We start from the raw sequence: 13,743 nt of genomic DNA, 5'->3' as shown, positions 1-13,743 counted from the left end.
ATTTTTTATTTTTAATCAATAAAAAAAATTATTTGAATTTATTTTTTTTTTTATTACATTTTTTTTTAGATTTAATTTATTCAAAATTATCTCTTATCAAAATGTTTTAATTTATCAAGAAACAAAAAGTAATAAATAAATAAGAGGCCTTTTGTTTGAAACGAACAAAAGTGGAACAAGGGGCCCTCAGCTGTGGATGCGTGAACTGAGGACCCTTGCCGGCGACGGACAGACCCGAGCTGCCGTCGGAGTGACCACGGATCCACGTTTTTCTAAATTTTTATTTGTTTTTTAAGGTGTTTAACACCTAATAACCCTGGCCTTCCGTCTAGGAGCATCACAATTTCGCAAAACACTCCATGTCTAACAATAGAATTAATGGCATTGTTGAAACCTTGATGGGCAGTTTAAAAAAAGGTATTTTCATTCCACACTTAATTATTTTCTTGGCAAAACTTGGCAGCTATATTACCCACAATGCAACACTTCGGGCAGAGATTCAGGTGCGTCATGCTCATAGCAGCTCATGTAGTCTCCGCTACAGAGGACTGGTTAAGCTCAGTTCTCACCCTCCACATGACCAGATATTTTATTTTTTTAATTTTCAAACTTGTACTCCACAGCCCCAACTGACGCAAGTGACATAACTTGAGGCAATGTATCACACTTTGCGCTGCTCCCTCTAAAGCCACAAAAGGCTTTAACCAGCTTTTTCCATTTGTGCAATAGTACTCCCCAAGACCTGTAAACAGACTTTGATGTGTAGAGGCTGTGCAGTTCTGCCGCAAATCAAATTACCACACAGCGAACCTGGAGGCTAGGGAGTATACCAACGCAGAAACACTATATAGCACAAGGGGGAGGAAAAGGGGGCGTTGCAGGCAAATTCAGCCATCACATATAGATTCACACTAAACAAGCTAATTTAAAAATGTAGCTGTATTTACAGATTACATTCATATTCCAAGTCTAGTGGTAATCAAGTTGTATGATTCATCACTGCAGATGCAATCGCTTCGACATTTCATAACCCTTAAATAAAGATTAGTGATAAAACCGTCACTTTCATCACACGAGAAAACTAGTGCTATTATCTGCAGCCTTACGTAAACAATTACGCCCTTAAAAATGGTTACTTAAATCCTACAGCTTCATTCTTGTGTTGAAAGTGTGTTGACACAGACTCCACGTTACTACAGTATATATATATAATAAAAACAAACTCACACCCATGTCAACAACTTCCCTCCATTGTTTTTAATCCCGATCAATCATGAGAACAAACAGTGAAGCAGCACAGTAGGTGTTACCGTGTGTACCGTCACTATTAATTGAGATGAGCACAGAATTTTATTGTAAAATCCAACTTCTGTAAATCATTGCAGTAGAAACATGAGAACGTACAGAGAGAGCATATTAGCACAATCTATATGACAAAAAGAGGGTTTGGGTTAAAATCACTTCAAGTCAAACATTTCATTTAACCATTATTCAATAAAATAAGCACACCAACAGAGCTAATGCACACTTTGAAATTGAAGAAAAATCCCAAAACATATTACATGTACTGCCGATTACTTTAATGCCTCAATTATACCAATATACAGAAAAATACCCTTTCATCACTCCAATTTTAAAAGCATCAAAAGGGAGACGAGACATTACATCAGTTATACAAAATCTTATGCAAGTAGTTGCTCCTGTTTAGCCCAAGAGAAGCACAGGTCTGGAGCCAGAGGATAAAAATCAACCAAATATTATTCATTAAAAGAGGAAATCCCTTCTCCGCTACGGCCTCTAGACATCGGACTGGCTCAGGTTGACTTTGGAAGGGAGCGGCCCGGCCTCTACCTCTGGCCCTTTGGAGGTAATGATCAGCAGGGAGGATGCTGGGTATGGAGTCAGTTTCTGCTCCATTCCGTTCTCCCGGTCACCATAGATGCTCAATTTCTGAATGGAAAAGAAGAGGAAACTATTTAAATATTGTTTTTGGCTTTGACATTACCAACATAAATACTCAAAAAGTAAAGATAATCACAACCTTGAACATAACTACAATGGGGGGGGGGGGGGGGGGGGGGGGGGGGGGGGGCACAGAACTTACCTCAGCAGGAACATACTGGTCAACAGCAGTTGCCACCGTGGCACAGCAGATCCAGATCAGGACCAGGACAGACAGGACCAGAGTTGTGGTTAGGATCCACCCTGGTAGCCACGGGTTCCTGAGGAGACAAATGCAAATATGAGCAACTTGCCTGACTGGTTCTGTTAATGTCATGCTCTACGAATCGAGTCAACAGTTTAACTCCCTTGACAGTGTGGTTGAATGTGTTACAAACCTGGAGAGACAGTTGAAGAAGTTGTAGTCATCATAGCTGCTGTCCCGGGTCATATCTCTGTCCCTCTCCTGGATTAAAGTGCGATGGTATTCTTTGTAAACTGGGCTCAATCCGGGAACTTGAAAATGAGAAATAAAACTTATTTTACATGCACGCACATGTAATCTTTTTACTTCCCTGATGATTTTGAAGAAAAAAAAAAAGCTGGAATCAGTGTCTGTCTGTCTGTCTGTCTGTCTGTCTGTCTGTCTGTCTGTCACTGTGGACTCTGACGATATAAACCAACTGGTCACAGATATACACCTTCATTTAAAAAAGGGCCAAGTCATCTTCTAAAATAGCAGAGTACTCCATTTTCTGTAAAAACTTAAATTAAACATTGATAAATAATGCATTTGTTTCAGCAATACTTGTAAAGACACTTTAATTGTTGTATTGTAAGAAAACTGAGTGGAGGACTTACAGCTCTTCTGTGGCTCCTCTCCGAAGTCTTTTTCCACTTCAAACTGGGAGAAAAACTTGACTTGTGGTTCAGTCTATTAAACAGAAGGCCTGAGTCGGATTTCTAACATTGTTCTTCATTGCACTTGGACAGTAACAAGATGTTTGCATTACAGTATGTTGGATTAGATTGCATAGTACACCCCCCCTCCCCCCTCCTCCTCAGTACAATACCTGGAAAATGACAACTTTGCCATCATCAGCCTGGAGGTAGAAGATCCACGTGGAGGTGATGAAGCTGTGGGCCTGACTCATCATATCCTCCCAAAACCCTCTGACCAGAGTCAGGGGGTACAGCAGGTGAATCCGAGGCATCATGGCCTCCAGCTAGAAAAAACAAACAAAACAAGCAATACTGAGAACACGGTTCTTTATTGAGAGGTTTGCATATCAACACAGACCACTGAGTCATTGTGTACTTATAATTGACAGGTATGGCCTGTGTATGTACCAAACAGGTATTACCTGCTCGTGCCGCTGCTCAGCAAACGGAAGCTGGTTCTGACAGCCCAGGTTGCATGCGTACTGCTCATCAGAGTGGGTGTAGGCTTCACGACAGGCTGCGAGGCGAGGGGGGGGGTTTGAGGTGATGAGGTGTTTAAAAACAGGTATAACAAGCGACATCATAGAGGTCTGGACACTGCATCAAATAGGTTAAAGGTTCGGTGCACAGCTTACTTGATTCACACTCGGATTTCGTCTGATTAAGATCGTCGCCGTCACGAACAAACTGACAAATGGAGAACAGACGGCAGCCTCTCTGACATGCATAGAGTTCTTCCTCCTACAAAACAAACCACAGGACCAGTTGATTGCCTCGACAAACAACAACAACAACAACAACAACCGTGAAAGACGACTCACGTCCAACGTTCATACAACTGCCCCCCTTCACAAACAACATTTCATTAGACTAAAGACGTTGTAACAAAGTGATTGTAGGGCCCACTTTCGCTTCGCCCAAGATACCAAACGTTAGCTGACGCTAGCAGACATTACTTTGCTCCTCGAGAGGAGTAACGTTACTCACCCGTGGATACGTGTGCAAACTGTACGTCATTTCACATGACTTGTGGCAAGATGCTGTGTTTCCCAAGACGCTGTCGAACACATCTGCAGATCCTGATGTGCAGGCGAAGAGTCCCAACGCGCAGACAAAGAAGGAAAGAGTCCCCATTTTGTCAGTGAAAACCTAAACAAACAACACACTCTTCTTCTTCCTCCTATTTAATCGGCCTGTTATCTCGCGGGAACTGGGACTCACGCGAGACTGTTAGTGTAAACTTGTGCTGTATTTATGTGCGCCTCGTAAACTCCTCGATTCTTCTAATTTAGTAGATATGAAAATGATAACCAGTGTGAAAATATCTTCTTGTTCTCTTGGAAAGGAACTGTTGTTGTTAGACATAATTTTGAGCCGGCTTGTAATAATAAGACTTGTAATAACTTGTAGTTTCTTAAAATGCCTCACTTCAATGTTATGCTATACTAGTTTGAGTTACATGTCATGTATAGTTTATTTAAATTTGAGTCCTATGCTCTTTTAACTGCTGAGATTTGTTTAGTTTTTTCTTTTGTTCCTGGTTTCGTGTATAAATGGACAAACTGGACAAACTGGCCATCACTCTGATGAACAATAAATAAGTTATACTGCACTACTGCCACCACTTACAATTCATGCCATTGTCTATAGGTTTATGTTCACATGTATATATATATATATACACTTTTTCTCTCGGATATATATTTATACTTATGTTGTATATAGCTGTTAAATGTTTATACCTACATCCGTTCTAATTTTTTGCTGCCCTTTTTTATTCTTTATACATATATTTTCTTGTTTATTGTAAATTTGTGTTTGTACATTGAGAGCGGAGTGGAAACCGGAGACAAATTCCATGTATGCGTAAGCACAGCAGTAAAAGTACTAATACTGATGAAACAATCCACGACGAGTAAAAGTCCTGCATTCAAAACCTTAGTCAATTATGTTATAATCAGCAAGATGTACTTTTAAAGAAAAAAAAGATTTTGACAGTGATTTGCCTTCATATCCGTGTGGGTTTTTCACCTGGAACTCTAGCTAATTTGAATCAAATAAATAATCTAAATTAAGTTGACTGTATTGGCTTTTCTGAATGAATATATGCAGTATAAATACATATCTTTGGTGTTTTGGTGAATGTAAAGTAGAAGTGCTGGTATCTTTTTAAATTGTGATTTAAACAACACTGAAGCTGATCAATAAAGCAAACAAAGTTACAAATATGTAAAAAATTGTATTTTAGGTGCTGGTTAATAAGGTGCTGATTGGCTAATAAACAATAATGACAAACAGGTGACAATCATCGCTATCAGGCATATGAATATTTTTAATAGTAAACATTTTTCAATGGTAATTATTTAGCTGTCATTTAATAATAAACAGACAGTTGTAAACTACTTTAACATCTTATCTTTCTAAATGTGAATCACTGATATAGCTTGAAGTGGGCCGGTACTTTCCAGAACGCAGTACCACTTGTACATTTTACTCTTTGGCGTAAAGTGACTTTTTACTTGAGCACCGACACTTGTCACTAGGTGTCGGTGCTCCTTTCTGCCCTCTACATATCAGGTTCTCTGGGTGATTCAAGATCAAACGTTGCAGCAACAGTGTTTTATTGTGAACCTCAACATTATTTTATTATTTAGTTTTCTGAATCTTTTAAATGAAAGAATTATGGTACAAACTTCATCATAATAATTAATGCATAACATGTGTCAAGTGTCACCTGTGTATGCTTTACATATCATGGCACCATCTTGTGGTTGAGAAAAAAAATACAACAAGTTGAATCCAAACTAAATAGTAACAGTTGAACTTAACATCTATTAAATACGGTCTCACCAATAAAGTACATTTAAATTAAAACGATGTTGTGATAAATCAAAAGTCAGAATTCACTATGTGTGTTCATATCAGTCTGAGTGAAAAGCAGCAGAACAACACATGGAAGTTACAACGAGCTCCTTAAAATCGGACTCTTCTTTTATCTCTTTTCTTATGAGTTGTTGAACCAACTTCAGCCTGTATTTAATAATTGCATTCATTAATGTATTAATATTTATGTATTTTGCTGTATCTATCAATACGATTGATGCCTATTTGCTGAATTTTGTAGCATGTGGACTACGCTCCCACCTTGTTGGGTCGACTCTGTTATTTCCGACAGCACCTGAACGCAACATCGGTCCCTGCTGTTTGCCATTTAGCTGCAGCTAGCTAGCTTTACCAAACAGATTAGTGACCGTTTGTGGTCTTAAATTAAACTATCAACTAGTGGGGGATGGACGGATGACTTGAACCAAGCAGGCAATGATTTTAACACATTGTATTTTATTCGGAGATCATAGTTATCTCGGTAGCGTTAACCAGGTAGCTAACTGCTAATAGAGCTAACAGCTGTTAGCACTGATGGTGTCTGGACACTCCTTCTGACCTGAGCTTCGTTATTGGCGACCAATTCCCTTTAATTGAACTAAGTGTTACCTGTTTAATCATCAGCTATAGTTTCGTCAAAACCAACCAGTCTACCAACCAGTTGCTACTTTATATTTTGAGGATGGACAAGTTTGTAGTGCGGCTTCCCAAAGGGGAAACACCTATAACATCCAAAAGCAACGAAAAGGTTTACAAACAGGCAACCATTGAATCGTTACGGGTGAGCTGTCATATGTGAATGAACGTTATTCCGTGACAGACAATTACTTCAGTCACTCATTGCCCTTGTGTTTGGTCTGTTACAGAGGGTGGTTGTGATCGAGGATATCATGCGCTACAAGTCCATGCTGGAGCTGCCACAACAGAACAAGGACAACCTGCTGACCGCCTTGACAGAGCTGAGCAAGAAGATCCCATCCAGGGAGGTGCTCAAGTCCACCAAAATAGGTAGATTGAGGAAAAACTTCATGTTTAGATGTGTTAAAAACGAGCAATGCTTATGCATCGCTGTGTATACTGCTGCTGACACACTGTAGATGTGGAAAGCATATTGTGAAGTCGTTAAAAGTTAGTACTTTATTTATGGTTTATATCTCTCTGCTCAGGCGGTAACACAATTCAGTTCAATGGACAGTTCATCAGCCCTTTATCAGATTCACATTGCACAAATTGGCTCATCGCATTATGAAAAGCTCCCTCTCCTCTCAGGTCACGCTGTCAACAAAATGCGGAAGCATCTGGACCCTGAGGTGAGTTCAGTGGCTGCGAAGGTTTACACTGACTGGAGGACGTTCATTGAGGAGAATTCCAATAAGCCTGCTATTGAAGTGCGCTCCGACAAACGATCTGAAGGACTCCGGAGCAACGCCAGACGACTAATGTCTGAGGCCCTGGAGGTCAAGGTGAGAAAGAGCGGCTCAGTGAAGTCCAATGTAATGTGTTCCACTCATTCTGTTTTATCCCACCTCTCATTTAGATGTGACATAACATTGGATGTGATATTTTGGGAATATAAATTGATGGAGAATTCAGCATGTTTGCTGCAATTCCATTGACATCCTTCCCTATATCTGTTTGCTTATGCATGTGTGTTCTTGTCTGACCTACAGGAGGATTCTGGTCTTATAGACAACATAGAGAGAGAAGTGTTTCACCAGAGCTCCCGCTTAGTCAGCAGTTCATACAGACGGACTGTTAGAGCGCTGGTGTTTGCCTTCAAACACAACCCTGATATCCGGACTCAAGTGAAGGACAACACAATATCAGTCAACCAGCTGGTTTCTAAATACAAGAAATAACTGAAGACTTCTGTTTTTATACTTGAAATTTGTTAAAACTTTACAAATTTTCTTTATTTTCTGTAAAGGGGATACAAAATATTTTTACACTTTATGGCACATTAGCAGCCTTACGATGTTTTATAAATGCATGTAAAAAGAAGTACTTTATTGTTGGTGGTCATGATAATGTCATCCCTTTGTACTGGAATTATTCCGTTTTTTTTTTGTTGATGATCTGTTTTTATACTGTTGGTGAACATTTTTATACAAAATATAATTGAAAATAAGACGACGTAAGCTTTCGAGTCCTTTGTCAAGACCATCTGTATAACTGTACATATAATTCTATAGCAGCACCAGCCAAACAATAGCTATCACCATGAGAATAACAGCCAAAACACAGATGCTGATGAAGACGATGTCGCTCAGGTCATGAGGCACAGCTTCCGGACCCCCTGCATCGTCACTGCTGTCATTGTCAGTTTGCTGGGCCTGCTCCTCGAGACGTCGCTCCTCTGCCGAGATGATTGACACTGACGCTATCTTCCGCAGGGCGTCACACTGCACTTTATACTCTTGCACATTCTGCTGCTTCCCATCAGAGAAATCGATGTAGAGTTTGTTTACCAGCACTGTGATGTTCCGGTGTTTCTGCAAGGGATCAGGTGTTTCAGCATTAACAGAAGTCTAGTCACAACATCTCTAACACAAAGTATGGTAAATCGTTGCCTATTATGATGTACCAGTAAGTGATATGAGACTGTGGCTAGTCACCTGGCCAGCAGTACCACAGTTGACAAACTGAGCAAGTATCTTATATGAGGTGGCTGTCAGCTGGGCTGCACAGGTTTTGTTTCCCAGGTAGATGCTCTCACGGTCCAGGTGAGGTAAGGACTGCTGTGGTATCAATATGGTGAATTCTGATCTTGTGCAGCTAACCTTTACAGGTACCACTTGATTTGAGGGGGGAAGACGACACAGTGTTTAGTATTTTTTTAGCAGGAAGAGTTTGATATTTAGACTGAACATTGTAAGCAAAAGGGGTTGAATGGCTTAAACCTACAGCGCACACAGTATAAGTAGAATCAACCACATAGGGAACATTTACCTCCAAGATAAGAAGCAGTGAACCCTCTATGAGCCTCATTTCTGTCTGCGCTGAGGACCACCAGCAACTTGTTGCCCTTTGAGACGAGAAAGGGGGGTTGCTCCCTGCCACACCAGCGGCCCAGCAGGGCGTCTGTCTGACTGTCCCCATCGTAAACGGCGACATAGTCATAGTCACACTGGTCTGACAGACTGTTGCGGTCTTCCAAGTCCATGACGGGGAAAAAGAGTTTGATGCGGTACCCAGCTGCTAGAGTGACGCTCCAGTGGCAGTTGATGTTGTTTGGGTAGATGTTTGGGAAATGCGGGCTGCTGAAGTTGCCATTTACAGCTGACAGGACCTGCTGGCATTCACCTGTTAAAGCACAGTTGATCAGATAAAGTTTGTCAACTTTATTTATATTGGAGTCATTCAGTGAGGATCGTTTTAGGATGCTGCATTCGTTTGATATGAGTGACACTACAGAAAACACAAGTTTCTGTTTATAGAAGTATTATTGGCGAAATAAGATTACTCCTTTACAGTTTAAGGAATAGTTCCACATTTTATGAGAAAATGCTGATTTGTTTTCTGCCTGAGACTTTATTGAGAAGATCAATACTACTCTGATTTGTGAGAGTGCTATCAGTCTTCTCATATAACTCTTTGCAAAAAAAAAAAAAAAATAATGCAGCATTTTCACCCTCTTGCCAATTGGTTTATGCTCGACAAGGTGAAATGGGGACAGTCTGTGATCGGCTGTCCAAAAGTTATCCTGCAGTGTTTCAATTTGATTCAAGTCTGTGCTGCGGCAAGAACACTCAAGGACTTTTACTTTGGGGACTTTTTCTTGTTCGTGGTAGGGATGGTGTGAGACCGTTGATGAGCTCTGCTCTATTCAGAGATAGTGCTTTTCATCGTAGCAGAAGTGTTTAATTTTCATTTCATCAGATGACAGGTTCTTTTGTGCCATGTTCTAGGTCTTTATGTGTGCCTTGTTTCAAACTTCCAGTATGATGTAATGTGTTTTTCCCCCCCCTGATTTGTTGTAGCTTTTCTGCTCTGTATAGGCAAATAAATAGGATTTCTGTGAATGTTGCTTTACGCGAACCCAAATGTCTGACAGAATAATAGTATATCACGTCCTTTTTTCATTTACAATTCCTGCAGCTACCCCCAAAAAACAAGGCAAAGGGGGTTATATACTGAAAGCACTTTATAGGCCTGTTGCATACTGGTGTGAAAAGTTTATATTTGGAATACAAATAAACACAACAAACTTTCCAACCTGAGTAATAGTAGGCCTTGAACCCACGTCCACCAATGTTGAAGTCGGACTTGAAGATCACCAGAAGATGGTTGGACGTGGTGACTATGTTGGGGGGTTTGTCTGCACCGCAGTAGTTACCCAGGTGGCGATGAGTGACTGTCGGGCCATCAAACAAGGCGACAAAGTCAAAATTACATCCCTCGTTGTTTTCCAGCTGGAAGTCCAAGAAGACCAAGGTGACCACACTGGTGTTGGACACGTGGATGGCCCAAGAGCAGTCGGCATTGTTGCTGTACTCCTGAGGGTAGCCCGGACTGGAGATCACACCTGATAGGCCAGTTAAGACCCCACCGCACATATCTAGAAAGAATAGAAGGAAAACTATATGCACCTTACATTTTTCTTTTTGAAAAAGATTAACACTACAGACGACAGTTTGGGAGTACAATGACCTCTAGAGAGGGTTGTAAAGATTGCAAAGATATTCAAGGTCCTTGAAAGATACATTCTAATGTCTTTGGTGATCCACTCACTTTTACTTCAGCACCAATATGTTTTTTTACTGAAATACCTCAACAAATATTTAATCTAAGCTAATATAAGCTGTCAAATTTGATACAGACATTCATCGTCCCCGGAGGATGAACCGCAATAACTTAAATCCCCTGACCTTTCATCTAGCACCATCTTTGGGGCAAATTTTGCTTTTTGAGTGAAAGTTACATGTTAAGACACTAAGCTCAGATGATGAACATGGTAAATTATACTGGCTAAACATTATTATGATAGCATTATCATTGTGAGCATGATCATTTGCTGATGTGAGCATTTAGGTCACAGCCTCACAGAGCCTCAGCGAGCCTTCTGTATAATGTTTTGGTGAAATCAAGTGGTCCTGTGAGTTTAAGGTCAAGAAGATTTATCTAAATTCCATGAATTATGGTAGTGCCAGAAAAAGTCAACCCAGGTTTTGGGCAGTTGGCCCACTGATCGCTGTCATATTGCATCAAATATAACGAGTCACCTTTCCTGTAGCCAACGCTGAAGCCCCCGTAGGCCACATGGCGGTCTGAATGGAAGAGGATGGACATGACATTCCAAGAAGAGGTGAACTGTGGAGGGGAGATGTCACCACAAAATGTCCCAAGGAGGTTCCCCTCGTCCTCAGATATGCCATTGTAGATCTTGATGTAGTCGTAAGCACAGTTGGCATGGTACTCCAGCTCAAAGTGGTGAAAGGTCAGGAGGACGGAGGAGCCCTCTGCCACAACAATAAGCCAGGAGCAGTCAATGCTGTAGGGATACAGGCCTGGGAAGTTTGGACTGGAGATATTGCCAGATGGTGCAGAGAGGATTCCTCCACATTTGACACCTTGTAATGACAATAAAGTTGAATTTCAGCTCAGGAGAAAAATAGTCTGAATACGATTCATAGCTCTTTCCTTGCTTACTTATTTTCTTGACTTATTTTTTTTCTAGCAACCTGATACAACCCTTAAAAGTGCATTACAAGCTGACATTGAACAATTGAGGCCCAACTTTTTCTGTATATACAGTACCTGCAAGATAAAGCACTTCCATCAAATTTAAGCTTTGCTCCATCGAGATAACAAATAGCAACTCACCTTTTTTTGAATCAGCCTTGACAACAAGCAGTAGCAAATGAATCAGTATAGCCACCGTGAGACTCATGTTGTTATTGTTGATTCGGCTTTTGTCACGCCTTAGCGACAATACCAGCAGAGACAAACAACGGCAGTGTCAGAGTGCACAGCCTTGAGACATCAGCAGTGATGCCTGTAGAGGTAATAGGACTTTGAAAAATTCATTCACTGCCTGAATGAGAAACCTGATACCATACGTAAGGCCACGCTTTGCCCTCTTCGCTAAATTTTAATGACTGATATCCGATGAGCATGAGTGGCTTGTCGGGACACTGTTTGGAGAGATTGCATGCATTTTTAATGATGGTCTCACACACATACTGAACACTAGCTGCAAGTGGAGTTGATAAAAGAGACAGGAAGAAAGAAAGGAGGAGTATCACATTTGTCACTAATATAAATGGCTTCATTAGAGCGATGTGAGGGAGAGGATCCCAGAACTATTGATGTCGTGGACTAAGGGGCACTGTGTGGACGTTGCTTTTCTTGTGAAACACAAAGACATCTACATCTTTGGTTATAAGTAGTTAGAGAGATGAGGGTATATGGTACAGTGTATTATTGAGCATGAGATGAAGACCACGAGATGCCGCTGAAAGTTCCAAAAAAAGGAGGTAAAAAGGACCCTGAGTTAAGATTTTTTTACCGAACTATGTTTGCAAATGAAATATCCTCAAATCCTTCACTTCAAGGAATAGTTTGACATTCTGGGGAATGTGGTAAATGAGTTGCTTGTCAAAAGTTAGATGAGAAGATTGATACCACGCTCATGGCTGTCCATTGAAGATGACGCTACAGCCAGGAGATAGTTAGCTTAGCTTAGCACAGAGACTAGAGGCATGGTGCAAACAGCTAGCCTGGCTCTGTCCAAAGGCTAAAAAAAGATACTACCAGCTTATATGTACTTTATATAATTTGGTTTGGGGTCTGTGGGGTAACTATTCATTCATCCTGGAGTCTCTTAATGCTAAGCCAAGTCTCCTGTCTGCTTCATATTTAACTGACAGAGTGGTCTAACTCTCCAACAATGTATCTCGCGCTGATCTGTTCAACACCACTCTAATATTCCATCATAAGTAGTCATCATATACATTTTAATCTATTTAAGTGTTACAGCATTTGCATTTTGATGTAATCAAAAATAAAAGTGCCCGCTGCAAGAAGTCCTTCCTGTCCCTGCTGTTTCTGTTACCGCTGAGACTCACACATGCAGCTTGTACTTGAGTATAATATTACATCCTACATCCTGTTCTATCTACGTTTTTAACAGTGTGTCATACTGTGTATCTAATTAGCTCATCATATGTTTTGCATATGCACGCGTTTTCTTTTGTCTGTAATTAATACCTAATTGCAGCTGTCCAATAAATGTAGTCCAGCAAAACGTTCTATGAAATAAAGTTGACTTGTTAGTAGAAGTCACTGGTCATCGCAAGGTCATCTCTCTCAAAGATGGGAGGTTTTTTAATGCAAATTTTGTTTACATTTCAGTTTCTGTTTCTGAGACAAATGCTGAAAAGAGAGATTTTGTCGTATTTGCCAAATGTCAATCATATCCCCTGACTCATTCCTCCTGCTTTGGCTTGGTCTTATAACTGAACAGTGTAGACACATGTAAGCAATCCTAACCCCGCGTGTAACAGACAGGGAGATAAAGCACTCTAGTAAAATCCTATTCTGCAAATAAGTGTTAGCTCTGCCAGCGGTGCTGTGAAGGCTTTCAGAGTGAATATCTAATGGGTTCAGTGAGCAACGCCAATACCCACAGAGACCTGCTAGATGGTGCTGTTACACTTTGAAAACACAGTGAAAATCACCTCTGGCTTTCAGAGAAGTCATGCAGAGCTCTACACTGAAATAAATAAGAATATGATTAAAATCAGTCAAGTGTTTTTCACACCGCAGTTCCTGGAACTAAAGTCAACCGCCTTGCCTTTGAATTTTAATTCCGTCCTCTCTGAAAGCTTGTCATTGTTCAAGGATGTGAGCACCGGGCAGGGCTGAAATGTGTTTCAGAAAGATATCGTTTGTTTGGAGCAATTAAATCACCTATTAGCAAGTAAATGCTAATAAAAAAACCCGCAAAAAAAAATAAAAACACTATTAGTAAATTGC

General features: G+C 40.5%; 3 protein-coding genes across 4 annotated transcripts; 1 reads left to right on the top strand and 2 right to left on the bottom strand.

Moving 5' to 3' along the window:
* Window positions 1-1,234: 1,234 nt before the first annotated feature.
* On the bottom strand, window positions 1,235-4,085 carry tmem59 (transmembrane protein 59). 2 transcript variants are annotated; one of them, XM_076097545.1, is made up of 8 exons: window positions 3,871-4,085; window positions 3,519-3,624; window positions 3,306-3,400; window positions 3,015-3,167; window positions 2,803-2,875; window positions 2,340-2,457; window positions 2,105-2,222; window positions 1,235-1,950 (listed from the first exon to the last, which is right to left on the bottom strand). In XM_076097545.1, the coding sequence occupies exons 1-8, from the start codon at window positions 4,015-4,017 to the stop codon at window positions 1,798-1,800; spliced, it is 963 nt and encodes a 320-aa protein (XP_075953660.1). In that variant the 5' UTR covers window positions 4,018-4,085; the 3' UTR covers window positions 1,235-1,797. The 2 variants fall into 2 exon arrangements, with proteins under 2 accessions (XP_075953660.1, XP_075953661.1); XM_076097546.1 differs by having other exon boundaries at window positions 2,803-2,845.
* Window positions 4,086-6,070: 1,985 nt separating this feature from the next.
* Window positions 6,071-7,899, top strand: tceanc2 (transcription elongation factor A (SII) N-terminal and central domain containing 2). Its single transcript, XM_076097924.1, has 4 exons — window positions 6,071-6,547; window positions 6,633-6,774; window positions 7,036-7,229; window positions 7,437-7,899. The coding sequence occupies exons 1-4, from the start codon at window positions 6,449-6,451 to the stop codon at window positions 7,623-7,625; spliced, it is 624 nt and encodes a 207-aa protein (XP_075954039.1). The 5' UTR covers window positions 6,071-6,448; the 3' UTR covers window positions 7,626-7,899.
* A 53-nt stretch (window positions 7,900-7,952) lies between these two features.
* On the bottom strand, window positions 7,953-11,656 carry cdcp2 (CUB domain containing protein 2). Its single transcript, XM_076097323.1, has 6 exons — window positions 11,590-11,656; window positions 10,989-11,336; window positions 9,983-10,324; window positions 8,716-9,069; window positions 8,382-8,560; window positions 7,953-8,258 (listed from the first exon to the last, which is right to left on the bottom strand). The coding sequence occupies exons 1-6, from the start codon at window positions 11,654-11,656 to the stop codon at window positions 7,953-7,955; spliced, it is 1,596 nt and encodes a 531-aa protein (XP_075953438.1).
* Between the last annotated feature and the right edge of the window lie 2,087 nt (window positions 11,657-13,743).

The sequence above is a fragment of the Anarhichas minor genome, unplaced genomic scaffold, assembly GCF_050575085.1.
Source record: "Anarhichas minor isolate MPS153535 unplaced genomic scaffold, ASM5057508v1 ptg000024l, whole genome shotgun sequence".
In the NCBI taxonomy this organism is placed as follows: Eukaryota; Metazoa; Chordata; class Actinopteri; order Perciformes; family Anarhichadidae; genus Anarhichas; species Anarhichas minor.
Note: the sequence above shows the minus strand (reverse complement) of the source record. Positions and strands in the feature narration are given on the sequence as shown.